The sequence below is a fragment of the Pinus tabuliformis genome, chromosome 2_2 (genome assembly GCF_031772625.1).
Source record: "Pinus tabuliformis cultivar Carrire ecotype Pingquan chromosome 2_2, CPIR1, whole genome shotgun sequence".
Taxonomy (NCBI): Eukaryota; Viridiplantae; Streptophyta; class Pinopsida; order Pinales; family Pinaceae; genus Pinus; species Pinus tabuliformis.
The window spans coordinates 123,739,555-123,758,229 of NC_142300.1; the positions used below are offsets into that span (position 1 = coordinate 123,739,555).

Sequence of the window (18,675 nt, forward strand, 5' to 3'; positions counted from 1 at the left end):
AGTCGAATAGCAGGGAGTAGAGTGTCAAGATTAGAAGGTAACCGTGAGAGTGGTACTGGTTATACTTCACCATCAGCATCTACACCCAACCCTGTAGCTACCTCATCATTTTTTGTTCTTAGAACCACACCTAGTGCAAAACCATCTATCTCGTTAGTTATTAAAATTAAAAAAAGGGAGAACGAAGAAGCTAACAAGTTGTTGGGTAAGTTTCTTCTTTGGAGTGATATTCCTTTCAGCTTTGCCAAGAACAATCCATTTTTCCAGTCCACGACTGATGTTATTACTATTGTTGGCCCAGGGTACAAAGCCCCTTCATATGATGATTTTAGAGGGCGCATTCTTCAAAACGAAAAGGTTGACTGCACTAAGAGATTGGAGGAATTTAGAGAATTGTGGGCACACACAAGATGCACTGTGATGTCAGATGGTTGGACCAATCAAAAGGATAAAAACCTTATTAACTTCTTGGTTAATGTTTATGAAATTTGTTGATGCATCTTCACATATCAAAGATGCACGGTTATTATGTGATTTGTTTGATGTGTTCATTCAAGAGGTGGGTCCACAACATGTTGTCCAAGTCATAACAGACAATGTTGCAAATTATGTTGTTGCTGGCAAGATGCTTATGGAGAGGCATCCTAGCTTATTTTGGACACCTCGTGTTACACACTGTATTGATTTGATGTTGGAGGACATCAAAAAAATTCATTTTGTCAAGAATATTGTTGAATCATCAAAAAGCATTACAAAATTTATATATAATCATGCATATGTGCTTCATTTGATGAGAACATTCACCAACAACAAGGAGTTGGTGCGCCCCGTGATTACACAATTTGCCACTAGTTTCATATCTCTTCAATCTCTCTTGAATGCTATGTGGGATGTGAGGAAAATGTTTCTTTTAAAGAAGTGGCATGCTTTGTCATATAGCCACAAACCAAAGGGAAAGGCCACATGCAGGTTAGTTTCATACCAGGAAAGATTTTGGACGAGAGTGCGGAAGGTGTGTAGCATTACTAAACCTTTAGTAAAGGTTCTTTGATTAATTGATAGAGACAAACCCCCAATGGGCTACTTGTATGAGGCCATGGACAGGGCCAAAGAATCCATTCGGAGCTACTATGGTGATAAGGGGGATGAGGGGTTTGAGAAACAACAACTCCTATGGGAATTGATTGATAAGCGATGGAACAATATACTCCATCGTCCCATTCATATTGCAGGAGTCTACCTGAACCCTACATTTTCTTACTTTTGTGGTTTCGTATTTGATGCTGAAGTCATGGATGGAATATTCACTTGTGTTCATAGGATAGTGTCATCTCCAACAAAACGTGCAGAAATCTCCAAAGAAATGGAGATATAAAAGATGATAAGTGGCACATTTAGCTTTGACATGGTTGTTGTTGATAGGAAAACTAAAATGCCAAGGAAGCTTTATTTTGTTTCAAATTTCATTGTCTCTTCAAGTTCCTATTTTGCTTCAACTTTCAAATTTCATTTTTTCTTATGTTTATCTTATTTATTGTAGATGCATGGTGGAGAAGCTATGGTGACAAAGTACCCAATCTCCAAAGGCTTGCCATTCGAGTGCTCAAACAAACATATAGCTCCTCAGGGTGTGAGTGCAACTGGAGTGTATTTGAAAAAATACACACCAAGAAGCGCAACAAGTTAAAAATTAAAATATTCCAAATTTCCAATTAATTTTCTGAATTCATTAAATAATATTTTTTTATAATTTTTAATTTATTATTTATAGTATATTAATTTATGACCATTGTACAAGTTGGAGTCCCAACTACTTAATGACATGGTCTACCTCTACTACAATCTTTGGTTGTGGGTGAAACAACTCGAGAAGACACTTGATGTGGAGGCTATCTCATTGGATGGTATTAACACCACTGTTGCATGGAGGGTTGAAGCTGAAAGGCCTATCATGGAGTCTGCCCCTGATTGGTTAGAGCAAGAGGTAGTGGAAGGGGTAGACAAGGAGGAGGAGGTGACACCACCTACCCTTGTCACCAATAGGGGATGTGGTCTACCTCTTATAGCTCCTAGTTCTTCAGCTTCTAGAGCACAGCAAAGTCCACTACCAGCCCCACCTCCTTCTTCATCCAGAGGGAAAGTTGTTACATTTTCTCGCAAGAAGGGCAGAGGAACTTAATAGCATTAGTTATTCGGTACATTTCATTGTATATGACATTATGACTCATGATATGAGATACATTATTATATTTTTTGTTGATATTTTGAGGCTGAGTTGGGACTCAAGACACGATTCACTGTTATGTGTGATGTAACACTAGACATGATATTACACATCTTATATATTAGTTTTATTTTCATATTTATGTGTCAATGCATTAATTTTATGTTGTGGATACTTTAGTTATTTAAAATTTTGAAAAAAAAAAATGAAATTTTTTGTATTTGCTGATTTTTTTCCCAATTTTTACCATTTTTCCCCGATTTTTATGATATTTTCCAATTTCGAACCATCGCCAATTTAATCTCAATTGCAATGTCGCAACATTGGTTCATATTTAAAATGCAAATATTTTGACAGTATGAAAATTGTGACATAATGGATTTTGAACACAAAAATACATGTACAAATGCTTAATATATCTTGTAATTTTGGTTGTATAGACTTGATCCCATCCAGAAAATAAATAAATAATTATTACAAGTTTAGTGTTTTCAGGCGACAGTGAATAAAAGCAAATGTCAACTCTATGTTCTTGTGAACGCCACTAAAACCTATTCCCATCAGAAAGCTCAGAGAACATTGACTAATGTCCAAAATTCAAAGAGACTTAGCATGTCATTTTAATAAAAACTCATGCAATTTTTTCACCTTTGCCAAAAAATCTAGATTGCAATTTGTGATTTTACCATACAAATGTCACCAATGTTAAACAAAGCTATGGCCCGTCAACCACTATGACTGCTCTTTAGGACTTCAGCAACCACATTAAAAGATCTTAACAAACAATTTTACAAGCATTTAATGCAGAAGTTGATCAGCATTAATCTGGCACCTATGTCAATGTGTTATATCCTTATGATTAGAAGATTCAAATAACAACAAAAATGATATTAAATACATAGATTTAATCGCTCCATTAATCTCCAAGGAGTCTGCTCCAAAAATGAAGATGCTTAAGTGTAATGATATCTTCTTTAACAGGCATTAAAATGAAGACTATGAACAAAAGAGCAAACAAAGAATGAGATATATGAAATGAAGATGGTATACATTGCCCCAAGGGATACCTCAATCAATTTAGGTATCCACCCAAGGCATGTTGCCAATGGGGAGACCACAAGTCACAAGTTCAAATTAGTTGAGTCCCTCGAGGTTATCAATTGCTATTTTGATTGATGGTTAACCCAACGACCATCCAAATACTCTACAAAAAATGGAGGGATCCCATGATGCTTTCCTTCTTATTTTTATATATATATATATATATACATATATAGGGGTATCTCAATCAATTGAATCATCCACCCAAAGTATGTTGCCAATGGGGAAGCCACAAGTCACAAGTTGAAATCATTTGAGTCCCTCGAGGTTATCAACTGCTATTTTGATTGATGGTTGACCCAACCTCCATCCAAATACTCTACAAAAAATGGAGGGATCCCATATATATATATAGTCCAACCAATTGTGCTAACCATTGAGGATATATATATATATATAGGCCATAGATCGCAAACTCCAATATGATCAAGTCCCTTAGGGTTACTAATAGCTATTGGGGTTGACAATTAACCCATTGTCCATCCAAATATTCTAAAGAAGCAGGGAATCTTTTTCCCTAGAAAAACACACACAAATGCACACATGCATCAACTTCAAGACCTCCTGCACCAACCTTTTAAGGTAGTTGACAGGGCTTACACACACACAAAAGCCCTATGGGCTAGCTTGAGCGGTTGAAAGCTTTGAACTTCATGCAAGAGACCTCAAGGTTGATGACACAAGTTGGCTACCTCTATCGCATGACACTCAATTCCTTTGTCAAGTCAAGCACCATAATCTATCTCAACGAGAGCTCCATCCACAGATGCAAGGAGTCGTTAAATTATGCAAGTAGGGTCAAATTCCACTTTCGACAGCTCATTTGATGGAGATAATTATTGCATTAAATTCCTCTTTTCGAGAGGAACCAAAATCGACTTAAAGATCACTCAAATTAGACAAGGAGAAGTGTGTTTTTGACTTAAAAAACACACATGTACAAATTGTCAAGGTCGACTCCAACATCATGTAGGCTCATGAAACCCAAACGACATGTCTTTTCACCCTCATCGATTCATATAAATATAAGAGACCTCAAACCTCATTTGGCACTTCATCACCTCACATCACATATTTTCTATCCTATTCCTATTGGTTTGTACAACTCAGATTTGGAGGATTTCTCTCACATATGCAAAGGACGAGTGGTTGTTTCAATTGGGCCAAGTTGCAAGACTATTACAGGGCAGTGACCAGCGTTGACTTGGGTGAAATAAACCTCCTTTGACTGCGTTTTTGGGTGGAAAAGTTCAATTTCTACAAGCCACATTGAAGGGGACACAATTCAAGGAATTTTGAGTAGTTTGACTAACATTGACTTTTAGGATTGACCACAGAAAATTGCAAACTATGACTACAGAATTTCTCTCTTTTAACTAAGGTTTTGAGGACTATTTTGGGCAAATTTTGACCAACATTTGAGGCCAAGTTTGACTGAAGTAGACTGAGCTCCTAAAGGACTACGATGTCCATTAACTTCAGACAGGTTAGGGATGACTGCATTGTTGTTGACTTGGGAAATTTACAAGAAGATCAAATTTGATATTGGATACTGACATTGGATATTGGCTAGTCAAAGTTTGACTTTGAATCTTGGATGATGTACTCTTTCTGATGAACATTTGAAGACAATCTAATAGAAGAAGATTTGCAAGGATTTTCCCCTTAATGGGGCTTTTCTCTGGTCATTGACCAAATACTATGTCTCTTGTCTCTTGGTTGTCTTCCATTATGCATTTGTTTAATTGTTCTATCTACTATTGCGTTACTGTCATTGGATAATTGAAGAAGTAAATTTGTTAATTTGGATGCTATTGGATATTGTTGAACTGATAGTTGCAGCATAAAATAAATTGATGAAAAATTAACATGGTATCAAAATTGAGGTAAAGACAAGCCCAAGAGACATAGCACAAGAGCATCCATTTTCTAGCTAATCAAAAGAGGGAAAACTATTTTGGTAAAAATGTCTTCCTCTTTCTTCAAGGAGCATGAGAAGTTGGGTGACTCATCTAATTTTGTTGCATGGAAATTCGGGTTGGAAATTACAGTTGACAACAATAATAATGTTTTGGACTTCATTCAAGGAAGAGTACTTGAGCCTTTGGAGAATGCGTCCGTTGCTATCAAAAAAAAACATAAGAAAGGTGAGTTAAAATCAAAGCAAATTATAGTTGATGGTTTACAAGATAATCTACTTGCGTATGTTGGAAATTTGAGAAGGTCTAAGGATATGTATGATAAGATAGCTAGCATGTATGAAGTCAACAATTTGAATGAAATAATCTCTTTGAAAGATCAACTCAAAGACACGAAGATAAACAAAAGAGAATTTGTACAATAATACATTATGAGGATATCGCGTCTTAGAGATCAATTGCAAAGAACTGGGGAAACCACACTTGACAGGGAATTGGTGATTGTAACTCTTAGAAGCCTCCCCCCCATTTGGGAAACCTTCATTACTTCACCTCCTCTAGATTCTTGGGATAGTTGGTTAGTTGATAATGGGGCCTCTCATCACTTCTCCAAATATAAGGAGGTTCTCCCTAATTTGGTAGAGAAGGAGACCGATTTGAACATTATTCTTAGTAATAATACCACTCATCCCATAAAGGGATTTGGTTCTGTCAAATTTCATTTGAACTTCGAGGAACATGTCTTGCTTCATGACATATTATATGTGTCGAGATTAAAGAAGAATTTGGTTTCGATATTTGTTGTGGAGGATAATGGAATGAGGTTTGCATTCATTAAAGGAAAAGTACTTAGTTGGCCTGTTGAATCCTACATGAGAAATAACTTCACATTGGGATCTAGGTTTGAAGGACTCTATAGAGTCACTGGAAGACCTCTTCTAGCTATGGTCCATAATACAAATCTTCGAAGAAAGTTGTGGCACCAAAGGTTGGCTCACCTACATTATGATGCTCTTCCAAAATTGAAGAAGTTGGTCTCCAAGATCCCCGATGTTCAAGCATCATGACAAAGTATGCCCCGAGTGTGCAAGTGTAAAGAAGACATGGGGATCATTCCCCTCTAGAGAAAACAGGACAAAAGAAATTCTTCATCTCATTCATTTTGATATATGTGGTCAAATGCTCGCACATTCTCTTGGGGATCATCTTTATTACATCACCTTCATCGACGATTCCTCAAGGAAGACACGGATATACTATTTGAAGCACAAGTATGAGGCATTCAAAATATTCAAGGAGTTCAAGGCTTTGGTTGAAAATCATACAAGGAAGAAAATAAAGATCCTCAACTCTGACAATGGTGGGGGAATACATCTCAAATGAATTTATAGACTTTTGCAAGAAGGAATTAAGAAGGAGACCATTGTGCCCTACACTCCCAAGCAAAATGGAGTGCTTAAAAGAAAGAACAAGTCCATTGCAAAAGTTGCCTAAGCCATGCTCCATGATCAAAAGCTGTCAAAGTTCCTTTGGGCTGAAGCAACAAACACAATCGTATAAGTTCAAAACAAGTTGCCTCATCAAGCTTTGGACAACAAGACTCTCGGGGAAGTATTCATAGGTGTCAAGCTCAATATTGGTCATCTCTAGACTTTTGGCTACCTTGTATACTTCCATGTGTCGAAGGACAAAAGAAACAAGCTAGAAGCTACAAGAAAGGTACATTTGTTGGATATAGTGAAGATTTTAAAGCATTTAGAATATATATTTTTGGTCAAAGGAAGGTTGAAATTAGCAAGGATGTAGCATTCGTTGAAGATGTTGCCCTTAGAAAAGCAAAGGACCTCCCTCTGCATCCTCCACCTGAAGACAAGAGTGATGATATGGATATTCTAGAAGGTCCTTCTGTGCCTGAATCCGAGAAGTACATTGTTGATGATCCCATGGATCCTATGGACCCTTTGGATCCTCCTCAATGCAATCCCCTTATGAGGAAAAGACAGTGTTCCATGGGGACTCGCCCCCCCCCCCTTAGGGGTCTAGTTTCCTCGCTCCCCCGCGCTCCGGGGACTTGGGGACGAGTAGGGGACGTTTCCCCACGCTCCCAAAATGGAGGAAACTCAAGGGGACGTGCCAGGGAAACGTTTCCCTTCCCTGAGGGGACGTTTCCCCACGCTCCCAAAAAAATGGCCTTGCTTATAGTTTATGATTTAATAGACCTAAAGTGGTACAAAGCTACTCATGTTCTGTATGGGGATAACGTCTTGTGTTGTCTTTTGGTTTCAAAGAGCGCTATTTTAGAGGGTCAGTATCATGGAAATTTGTTGGACCATATAGCATGTACATGAATTTTCCCTTTTAAAACTTCTCCTTTTTTTCTCAAGTAATGGCTGGATTACAGTGGGGAGATAACTGGAGTGACAGGCAAAGAATATGAGACATTCAGTTTGTGTTTTTAATTTGCATGACATTTGACATACAAACTATGGAAGCAGCACCTATGTCATGTGGGAAATAATTGGGTGGACTATAGACTAACATGCGTTTACTGCAAGCATGACAAAATACTATGGGCAGCAAGAAATCTCAGGAACTGTCGTTATATATGAATTTATACAGTTACAAAATTTACACAGACCTCAGTTGCTCAGCTTGAATTCTCAGGTCTGAAAATTATTTTCACCCCTGAAATACACTGCTAGTTTGAAGTTTGAACTGCATGGCATTGCTCTAATAAGGTAGACAAATTATCCATGCCATCGTTGGTCACCCAAGTTGGTTCGCAGATGGTCATCCTGCAGTCAATGTCATTTGATAATAAACTGTCAGAAACTCTTTCATGTGATCTTCTCATCTCTCCTGGAACTAAAACTCTTCTTTCAGCATATGGTGTATTGTCTATATTATATATAATATAACAAACTTTCTAGCTGTTGGATCCAATACAGCTGGACAACCCATTGTAGTTGCCCCTTCTACTGCCAATGCAGTGTTCCTGATCTGTTCATTTACCTTTTCACAAAATTCAGTGGCTACCTTACCAAGCTGAAGCTCTCCCTCTATCTGACCAAAATCTAAATTAGAATTTGACCAAGCTGAATTAGAATTTTAAATTTATTATTTTAGATGATATTATAAATTTGGATAATGTCAAATGATATTCATATCAATGATCATGCTTTGCAACTTTTCAATTCAAACCAAATTGTCATAGTGGACTCAATTAATAAATTATATTTTATATTTATAAATTTTTAAGACCCTGAGGCTCCCCCACGTTTCCTAAAAAATGGTAGGGAGCTTTTGCATAGGCCGCTCCCGCGCCCCCTCGCTCCCTCGCCCCCTCGTCCCGGAACCTTGGTGGAACATTGGGAAAAGACCACTTTGGCTCAAGGAAACACTACAAGATGTTGAGAAACATGTGGTTGCTCGTGGAACTTTCAAGGAAAGTCAAAAGCCATGCAAGTAACAAACATATGTTGTTGCTATGAGCAACATGATTCAAGTTGAACCTCATATCTTTGAAGAAGTCGTGGAGGAACAAGTCTGGAAGGATGTTATGGCCAAATAATATCAATCTATTATGAAAAATGGCATTTGCGATGTTGTACCAAGACCGAAGAATAGATCAGTGGTGACCTCCAAATGGCTCTACAAGATCAAGCATGGGGCTCATTGTAAAATACAAGGTGAGGTTCATAGCCAGTGGGTTCCCCCAAAAAAAGGGAGAAGACTAAGATGGTATATTTGCTCCTATGCCCCCGATATGCAACCATTTGTTCGATAGTTGCCCTTGCTACCAATCAGGGATGGACTATTCATCAAATGGATGTGAAGATCATGTTCTCGCATGGTTTGTTGCAAGAAGTGTGCGTAGAACAAACCCCAAGATTTGAAGTTTATGACAGGAAGACCCATGTATGTCGATTGAAGAAAGCTCTCTATGGATTGAAGCAAGCTCCCTATGCTTGGTATACTCATATCGGCAGTTACTTTATAAAGTTGGGATTCAAAAGTAGCAATGTTGATCCAAACTTGCACTTCAAAACAATCCAAGGTATGCCTCTCATTTTGGTATTATATGTCAATGACTTATTCATGACAGGTGCAGACCCTCTCATTCTAGAATGTAAGAGCAAGTTGGCTTCCGAATTCGAGATGAAAGACCTTAGTTTGATGCATTATTTCTTAGGACCAGAAGTATGTCAAAAGTCAGGCGAGATTTTCCTTTCACAAGGAAAATATGTTGTGAAACTTCTAGAGAGATTTGGCATGTTTGAGTGCAAGTCCTTGCCTACACCTATGGAGATCAATTTCAAAAGACTAAGTGGAGAGGTTGTCATACCAGACCCGCAAACCCTTTTGAGTATAGACAACTGGTTGGTGCTTTGATGTTCCTTGTGAACACTTGCCATGATATATGTTTTGCAATCAACACTTTAAGCCAATTTATGACCGAGCCTCACCATGTACATTAGGTCGCTGCTAAGCATGTATTGAGATATCTACATGGGACTATTAACCTTGGATTGAGATATGCCGTTGGCGATGTTAGACTACATGGATATACAAATGCAAATTGGGCTGACAATGTTATCAACAGGAAGATTACATTCAGATGTTGTTTTAGTCTAGGATCTGCCATGATATCACGGATGGGCAAGTAGCAAAAATTCGTAGCCCTTTGCATTGTTGAGACCAAGTATATTGCAGCCAACCTAGAAAGGTGTGAAGCAGTTCGATTGAGGAAGCTCTTTGGAGAGCTGTTTGAGTAAGTTCTAGGCATGACAATCATCTATTGCAACAACACGAGTGGGATTCGTTTGTTAGAGAATCATGTGTTCCACAACAAGTCTAAGCATATAGAGATTAGATATCATTACATCTGAGAAATGGTGCAGAGAGGAGTCATGGGACTCCACATTTCGACAAATGAGCAAATAGTTGATATCCTCACGAAGGCTTTGTCTAAAGGGAAATTCTTGGTCTTCAGAGAGTAGCTTGCATTGGTCGAGATGACCCTTTTGAATAAGGGTTTGAGTTGATCAAGAACACTAAGCAACGCTCCTTCCCCCTGGTTGAGCTCCTAGGGTGTGGAATGGAGCTATAGGACTCTTGGGGATGAGAGACCTCTAACTGATAGGATGTTGAAACCTGGGATCTCCCCTAGTCAGAGTATGCCCCAATTAGCGTCCTACCCACTATGTGGGATAACCTCTCCCATCTAGCCAATGGGTTGAGGGACTTGGGATAGAGTGTGATCCCCACCCCTTGCAGTAGGTGGATCTCGCCCAAGTTGGTGGATGCATGTATTCTACCATATAACTCTCTAAGGTTAAGATGGATGATCAAGGACAATAAGGTAGAGTGTGATCCTTACATTGATCTCACCTATTGTCAAGGAATTTGGGATTAAATGTGGTTCCTATGCTTGGGGTTGGAATAATGCTTAGGAGACTGTAAAGAAGCTCAAAACATCACCACATGATAGATTCCTTCACAATGCATTGGCTCCCAAAGGAATATTATATATTGAAAAACCATAGGTTCTCCTTACTTTGTGACATTGTAATAGAACCTTCAATTATAGGATCATAGATATATAGCAATGTTTGGGTCCAATGGATTGGTACTTCTTCAAGAGCAACTGACAATAAAAGTGTACCAAGTGACTTGGAATATTTTTTCCTTTCATGTACACCCCTTTCACAAATATCTCTAGATAAAGAGCTATCTATTGATGCATCTAACTAGGTATTACTAGATGTCATTGCATTCTCTCGAAATGAAACATCAAACCATAATGCAAAACCATGCAACACCCTGAAATTTGTAGTAATTAGTTCGGGCTTTCATGTTGTGACAGTGCTACAAACAATTTGCCTGCTAACAATTGCCCACATCAAGACATTTTCTATTGTAATTGTTTCAATGCAAGACTCTTCAAAGGCACACTGCTTTGCCAATGGTAACATTGCAGTTATGTCAATTCCATAAACATTTCACAAGAAGCCAATACCTTCATTGTATCTTTCAGGATGTGTAACTGGTGACATGTACAATGTTGAATGAGAAGTCAGAATTAACCCTCCTGGTCCAATAGATGTCATTGCACTCCCCAAATGAAACATCAAACAATTAATGCAAAACCATGCAACACACTGAAATTTGTAGTAATTGGTTTGAGATATCATATTGTGACAGTACTACAATCAATTTGCCTCCTAACAATTGCCCACATCAAGACATTTTCTACTGCAATTGTTTCAATGAGAGACTCTTCATAGGCACACTGCTCTGCCAATGGTAGCATTGCAGTCATGTCAATTCCATAAACATTTCACCAGAAGTCAATAGCTTCACTGTATCTTTGAGGATGTGTAACTGGTGACATGTACAATTTTGAATGAGAAGTCAGAATTAACCCTCTTGGTCCGATATATCAACTGACCAGGTACCTGCTGCTAGTTTCTTTTCTTAGCCAGGGGTGGGGGAGGAGGGGTTTGTGGAACCTGTAAAGTCCTTTACAATGCACTACTGAAACTCCAATTACTTCTTCCCAACTGCATCACACTACAAAATTGCTAAAAACAGATACTCAAAATGCCCATGCCATTAAAGAGGGTAACATGACCATCCACTAAAAGCATGTTGCTAAGGGAAAGGTCGCAAGTTCCAATCACATTAAATCCCTGAGGTTACTAGCTTTTCTTGCAGTTGCAACTTGACAACATCCTCCATCCAAATATTCTGGGAAATAAAGGGAATTCTGCAAAGTTTGCCTTCATTAATACTTCGAACCCAAAAAAAAAAAAAATATATATATATATATATAAAATTATAATGGCATTATGCCTCATATTTCTGAAAGTTACCTGGAGATTACTTTTCATTTCCATCATATACTGTTCTGTCACAGTAATTAATAATTAGAGGAGTTGAAAGGTCTTAAACAACTATCTTTTACCAAACTTTCAAGGAAAGCAGAATTCCCCTAGAAAAACTATCATTTAACAAACTCTCAAGGAAAGCAAAATTCCCCTCGAAAGACTTGTCAGCAAATCTTAATGAAGCATCATCTGAAAATTCAATAATGCTCATTTCATGAGATGAAAGGATCCTAATCTGCATAAAATTTCTTGTCCTTAACAGATTAACCACCCTACTTAAAACTACAAGCTAAGCTAACTCTATAGCCACCTCCTCGTAGATAATAAACAATCCTCCGCTTCTAACAAACTCATATCACAATTGTTCCAATACTTCTGACACTTCAAAATTTGTTTGTAGATAACCAGCTATGAAATTCATAAAGTTTTTAAAAAGTATCAAACTTAACATAAGCACTATTAGCACTCCACAGTTACACAAATCTGCCTTAACAAAACCAGTTCTTGGGATTTAAGCAATCACTGTAACTTATTTTAACGATTGAACTTGTCGTGGAACTTACCGAATAACATTTCGCTTGAACATGACAAGCAAAGCAATTGAAACTTATACATATATTTGACATTTGCGCATTTGGAAGAAACCCTGATAAAGAAGATTCGTGAAGGGACTGGGTGAGGTAATTGGGAGCTTACTGGAAATCTGGTGAGTAGCAGCATCTCGCCATTGTCCTTATCATCATCATTGCCACAACTCGCTGAAGTTTTGTCCGTCACAACAAAGTGATGATAATCTTCAGAAGCGGCAAACGCAGGCTTGTTGGATGTGAAGACACCGTGCCGTTTCAGGGGTTGGATCAATGGCCCTGCTGGCTGCTGGAATCGATTCCCAACTCTTCCCCCAGACATTTCTAATTATTATTCTCTTGTTATTCTAACTGAAAGGAAAATAACAACTAGCCAAATTTTTAGCTCTGTCTTTTATGTGTATTAATGGGGATTACCATCTCTGCAACGCCGCCAACTTTGGCTTCCCGCCCGCCCAAAGCCGAAAGGGCCAAAAATATGAAACCTCACTTGGATAGAATTGGAGGCAAATCCGCTGGATTTTACTGGACCAGAACGAGGTAAAAAGTGGATCTGCAAGGGTACCTGGAGCTGCTAGCGCCGTTGGTCATATTTGGCCTCACCTCGGGGAGGGACAGGAAAGGGAAAGGGCATAACAAATGCAGAAGAGACCGTAAGCCACAACAATTCGTGGAGTGGATATTGAAAAGGGATTGGATTGAATTGTAACAGTAGGCGAGACAGCAAGTGTTGAGAAAAGAGGGCGTGGCGTTGCAGGGAGGAGATGGGATCCGATGAGGACGAGCAGATGAGACGGTAGATTGCGAATCATTAAAAGAAGAAGAAAAAAAATGGAGGGAGATGAAGGAATTGAGTTCGGATGGATAAATATGGAGGGAACAAGAGAGAGAGGGAGGGAGGGAGCGAGCGAGCGAGAATAAGGTTTTTTATTATCGAGGAATTTAAGAGGAAGGATCAAGTTATTCTTGGGTAGGTGTTTTGGTGTTTTGTTTCATGTGTTCGAATGTATCGTCGCGCCTTTTCTTTTACCTTCTCTCACGCCTTCACTTGTGTATGCGCGCCAAGGCTGCCTTGGCTGGGATAATACCTCACCTCCCCTCCCCTCCTTACGCGCGCCAAGGCTGCCTTGGCTGGGATAATACCTCCCCTCTCCTCCCCTCCCCTCCTTACGCGCAGACATATACCGTCGCTCCACACATCCTTTTATTTGTTATTTTCTTAATTTCACACAAATGTCCTTTTTGTTTTCATGGCTCCTCTACATGTACCCCACCCTTACCTGATTTTCTAAATTATAATAATTATTTTCACATGAGGCTCAAAGGAGTTGGGTTTATTTTATTATAATTAGTATTAGTATTCTTCTTCACATGAGGGTCAAGGGACTAGGCTAATTGTAACGTTTCTAACCCTTTAAATTTGATATAACTTCTAAATTTTCAATTTCTTATAATCATATAAGAAACTCGAGCGGATTTATAAATCTAATTTTGAATATAAGGCAGGAAGATGTTTTCTTTAGTGAATTATAATGTTTTCTTGGGTGAATTATATTTTTATGTATTTGTATAAATTATGTAATTTGATTAAAAAAAAAAAAAAATCTTATAATATATATAATTTTTTCTAGATAATATGTTTTAACGAAATTATTTCAGCATTTTTCTTTATGTTAAGGATAGTAATAAGGGTAAAGCTTAAATTTTTTGATGTACAAGATAAAGTCAATATTGTCTGAAATTGTGTGATGTGAACTATGTAAAAGATTTCACGTTAATATGAAGTCAACAATTCACGAATTTCATCAATAATTAGGCACAAGTTTAAGTCAACAACTCATGAATAAATTATATAGAGTTGATCAACAAATTGACTTCTTGACAATAAACATATTATAAAGTGGGATTTAAACCTGAGCAAAGAGGGTAAGAACTTTCCCCCGCAACCACTCGAGTTACACCCAATTGATGTCATTGTATATGTGGTTTTATGTGTGTTTGAGGAAACTTTAACCTACTTAATATAATTTTAATTGTTCTTTAACATGAAATGCAAGTGTTGTATGTAGTTTAGTTTCTATTTTTTTTATTTGTGGAGCTATGTGAATTCATTAGATTTAGAGTATTTTTTCCAAGGAAAATTTTATGGAGAAATCCAAGGGAGATTCTCCACATTCATAAATCACATTTCTTCTAAATTTGTCAATGTAAACTATTGCACCTCACTTGAGAGGATTCGAATCGAACGCCTCCATAATACAAAACTAGTCAAGTTCCCAACGACATTAGCAATAATGAAATAATTGAACCCCCTCGATTACGTATAATCTAATTATGCTTATATCAACCTTTCTTCTTTTGTTTTCTTTATAAAAAAAATGACATACTTGTATTAGAAAAAGTAGTTACATAGTTTGAATTGCAAGTCAAACATCTCTTAACAGGATTTTGTTAGAAAAACCCCAGGTGGGAGGACCATATTCTCTAAATCAAATCTTGACTTCTAATATATGTATTTCCCTAAACTTAGTAAATGTACCAGCAAAAATACATTGTATAAAGATCAACAAAAAATATAAATAAACCATGTTCTAGTTGAAAACTGTAAAAACCTGGAAATACGGCCAAGATGGTAGAAACATAGTTGATGAGCCTCACTTGCGGCAGGTCACCATCAAAAGCAACAGTTTAAACATGCCCAAGCCACCAAGTATGCATCCCATGGAAAAAATCAGCAAACTTGTACAACAAATCAGTAGATCTCCTCATATCAATCCTACCATCCTGACGAAAACATGATACAAACATAATTGATGTGCCTTGAATATTGGACACCATCATATACATCAATTTTTTCCATGACCAAGCCACCATAGATCCTTCCAAAAGCTGAAAATGGCAAAGCAAATAAAAAAATAGGGGAACCCCTTATATATCTATGCGACCATCCCCGACAAGTGTCCCAAATACAAAACCCTAGAAGTGTATGTGATACATAGATGCACAACACCCTTCTTTCGATAGTTTGTCTACCTATGCATCTTGTTTCCTGTAAATGTGTGAGAGCGAGACCCTTTAGAAAGTGGACATGAAAGGCCCTGTTCTAATCAACCAGTGATACAGGTTATGAGTATGTAAAGTCACTCGTTGATTAGCCCAGTTAATGTTGACCTTAGAATTGCCAAAAATATCAATCTCTTCAATCCCCATCCAAGTGGCGCAATAGAGGATGCCCCATAGTGCCAACAACTTTGCCCTAGTATTTGTTCCTTGAACATTGCGTCATTTGAAACAATAGTATTCATCGGGGCTCAAATAGATCAGCATCCCACTTCCACATATCTCTGTTGATGTAGCCCCATCAAAGAAACCCACCAGGAAATTATTCCACACTTATCGCAATGTGATGTGCCTGATGTTTTGTGCAATGGTCACAAGACCTTTCTCTAGGAAAAATGAGGTGATCCTGATACAAGTCTCCCTCACATCAGGATCCCTTTGCTCAAATATCAAGGTGTTTCTAGCCCTCCATATGCCCCAAAAAATGTAGAGAGGGATAGCCATATATTCCTTCTGCTCCCTAAAGCATACCAACAAGCAACATTCCACCGTGGTTCCCTCCCACCCAGAGAAAATCCATAAGTACATAAGTACATCCTCCCACACTGCATAAGCAAAGGGACATCAAAGAAAAAGATGACACATATCCTCCAGAGATTCCCTACATAATGCACATCTCTTAAGCCCCACATAACCTCACTTTAGCATATTAGTCAATGTAAAGATCTTGTCGTGGACCACTAGCCACCCAAAACATGTCAATTTTAGTGGAATATCCCACTTCCACACCACTTGAAACCATCCAAAATGAGGTTTTCAACCTATCCCTGAGTCAAAAAAGTATAAATGTCTTTGACAATAAGTTGTCCCTTGACCATAGGGTCATTCCATGTCAACTAATTATCCTCCTCGGTACAAAAATTGCTTGTTATTTGTAGACTGTTGATATATCCATCCCACTCAATCACGAGGTCCCCAAAATATCCAATGGTCTTTGCCCCTTTCCATTGTGTACGCAAGCCCACAGGAGTCCAATCCACCATGGAATCCTTGATGTACCTAATATCCTTGCTATGAAGAAAGTTTATCAAGGGAATATATAACTGAATATACCTAGGCATTCCCATGATGGCATCTAATATGATCTCCACTAACTCAGTGTTCCCCACAGTCCACCTTAAATTAATCACAAGCCACGGGGTTACTTTTTTTAGGCTTTTCCAGCACAGCGACACCTCCTTATTAACAGGTGCTCCAACTTTGATCCAGGAGATCAAGGAATGTTGGTTCAGATATTTACTCTTAATTATACTATGCCATATACCATTTGTAGAGATGGCCCTCAATAGGTTTTTTATCAGCAGTGCTCGATTGAATATTTCCAAATATAATATATCCCACCCACCCTTAGAAACATGTTTAGACAAATCCCCAAATTTTATGAGATGTATCTTCCTCTTCTCCCCTACCTCACCCCAGAGAAAATCTGCCTTAATCGCCTCCATCCTTCGAATGACCGCAATTGGGGGACATATGATGTGCATCCACTATGTCACCATGCCCTAAAGAACATCCTTCACCAACACTAATCTACCACCCAAATTAAGCCATCTATTAGACCACGACACCAACCTCTTTTCGAATTTCATTACCAACCATCTCTGGTCACTAGTTGAGTACCTATTAGGTTTTATAAAAAATCTTAAATATATAAATCCACCACGCAATGTATGAATGGGCACCCCAAAAAGAGCAACAATATCCTTAACCTTGGTTAATCCCTCCTCTACAACATATAGAGCATATTTCCCAAGATGCATGACCAGGCTAGAGGCCTCCTCGAATTCACTCAAAATCTGGGAGAAGGTTTGTCGTTCCAAAATAGTCCCTTGTCCCATCAAAGGTATATCATCCACAAACATCAACTGTGTCAAGGTCACTTGCCTCATCATATTATATCCAACAATATTCCCCCTAAATTTGGCCTCTCTAATCCTTCTATTGAGACCATTTATCATAATCAAGAATAACAAAGGGGACAAAGCACAGGCCTACCTCAACCCTGTAGACGCCCTAAAAAATGTGGATGGACAACCATTAATGATCACCGCTGAGCGATTCGATGTGATACATGCCATTATCCATCTAATTGACCTCAGCTCGAAACCCATTTTATGTAAAATCAATATAAGGAGCTCCCAATCCACACAATTATAAGCTTTGAACAAGTAAATCTTAAGTAGGCAACCACCTCGCTTTCTAGTCGTGATCGAGTGGGTGCACTCTTGTGCAAGAACAACTACATTGTTAATCAGTTTATTCTCTAAAAAACCAAATTGCTCCATCGAGATATGCTTGGACAAAACCGACTTAATATTATTAACAATGATATTAGATATGAATTTATAAACCATATTGCAGAGTGAACTGGGGCGATAATCTGTGAATGTCCTCATATTGGTGACCTTGGAAATGAGGGCGATGAAAATGGAATTGATCGATCCCAAGATCACCCCCACCTGTCTGGACTCATCAAGCATGGAAGTTAAGTCCCCCATCATTATGTCCTTAAAATGTAGGAAAAGTTCCATGGGCCACCCATCCATCCTATGACTCTTATCCTTTCCCATCACCCTAAGGACACCTAAAACCTCCCAACTAGACACCGGAAAGAGCCTCCATCATATCCCTCTCCTCCTCATCCACAAATTGTATGAATAGATTAATAATATCCAATTGCTTGTCCGTGAAATCACCCACCCTGGCCCTGTATAATGAACTGGAATAGTAAATAGCCTCCCTTTCTATGGCTTCCTGTGTAACATGGGAAGTGCCTCAATCATCCTCGATTTTCCAAATAGAATTATGTTGCCTCTTGGACGATGCCCTCCTAT

General features: G+C 38.3%; 1 protein-coding gene across 3 annotated transcripts in view; it reads right to left on the minus strand.

The window, feature by feature from the left end:
• LOC149191650 (transcription factor E2FA-like) overlaps positions 1-13,889 on the minus strand; it is a 244,080-nt gene extending 230,191 nt beyond the window's left edge. For 2 of the 3 annotated variants that reach the window (XR_016254296.1, XM_089404385.1), the window contains exon 1: positions 12,831-13,889. Coding sequence is in view for 2 of the 3 variants with exons in the window: in XM_089404385.1 (XP_089260511.1) it covers positions 12,831-13,043 (213 nt within the window). In the remaining variant the exon portion in view is untranslated. The remainder of the gene's footprint in view (positions 1-12,830) is intronic. The other variant, XM_089404384.1, reaches the window with a different exon arrangement.
• Between the last annotated feature and the right edge of the window lie 4,786 nt (positions 13,890-18,675).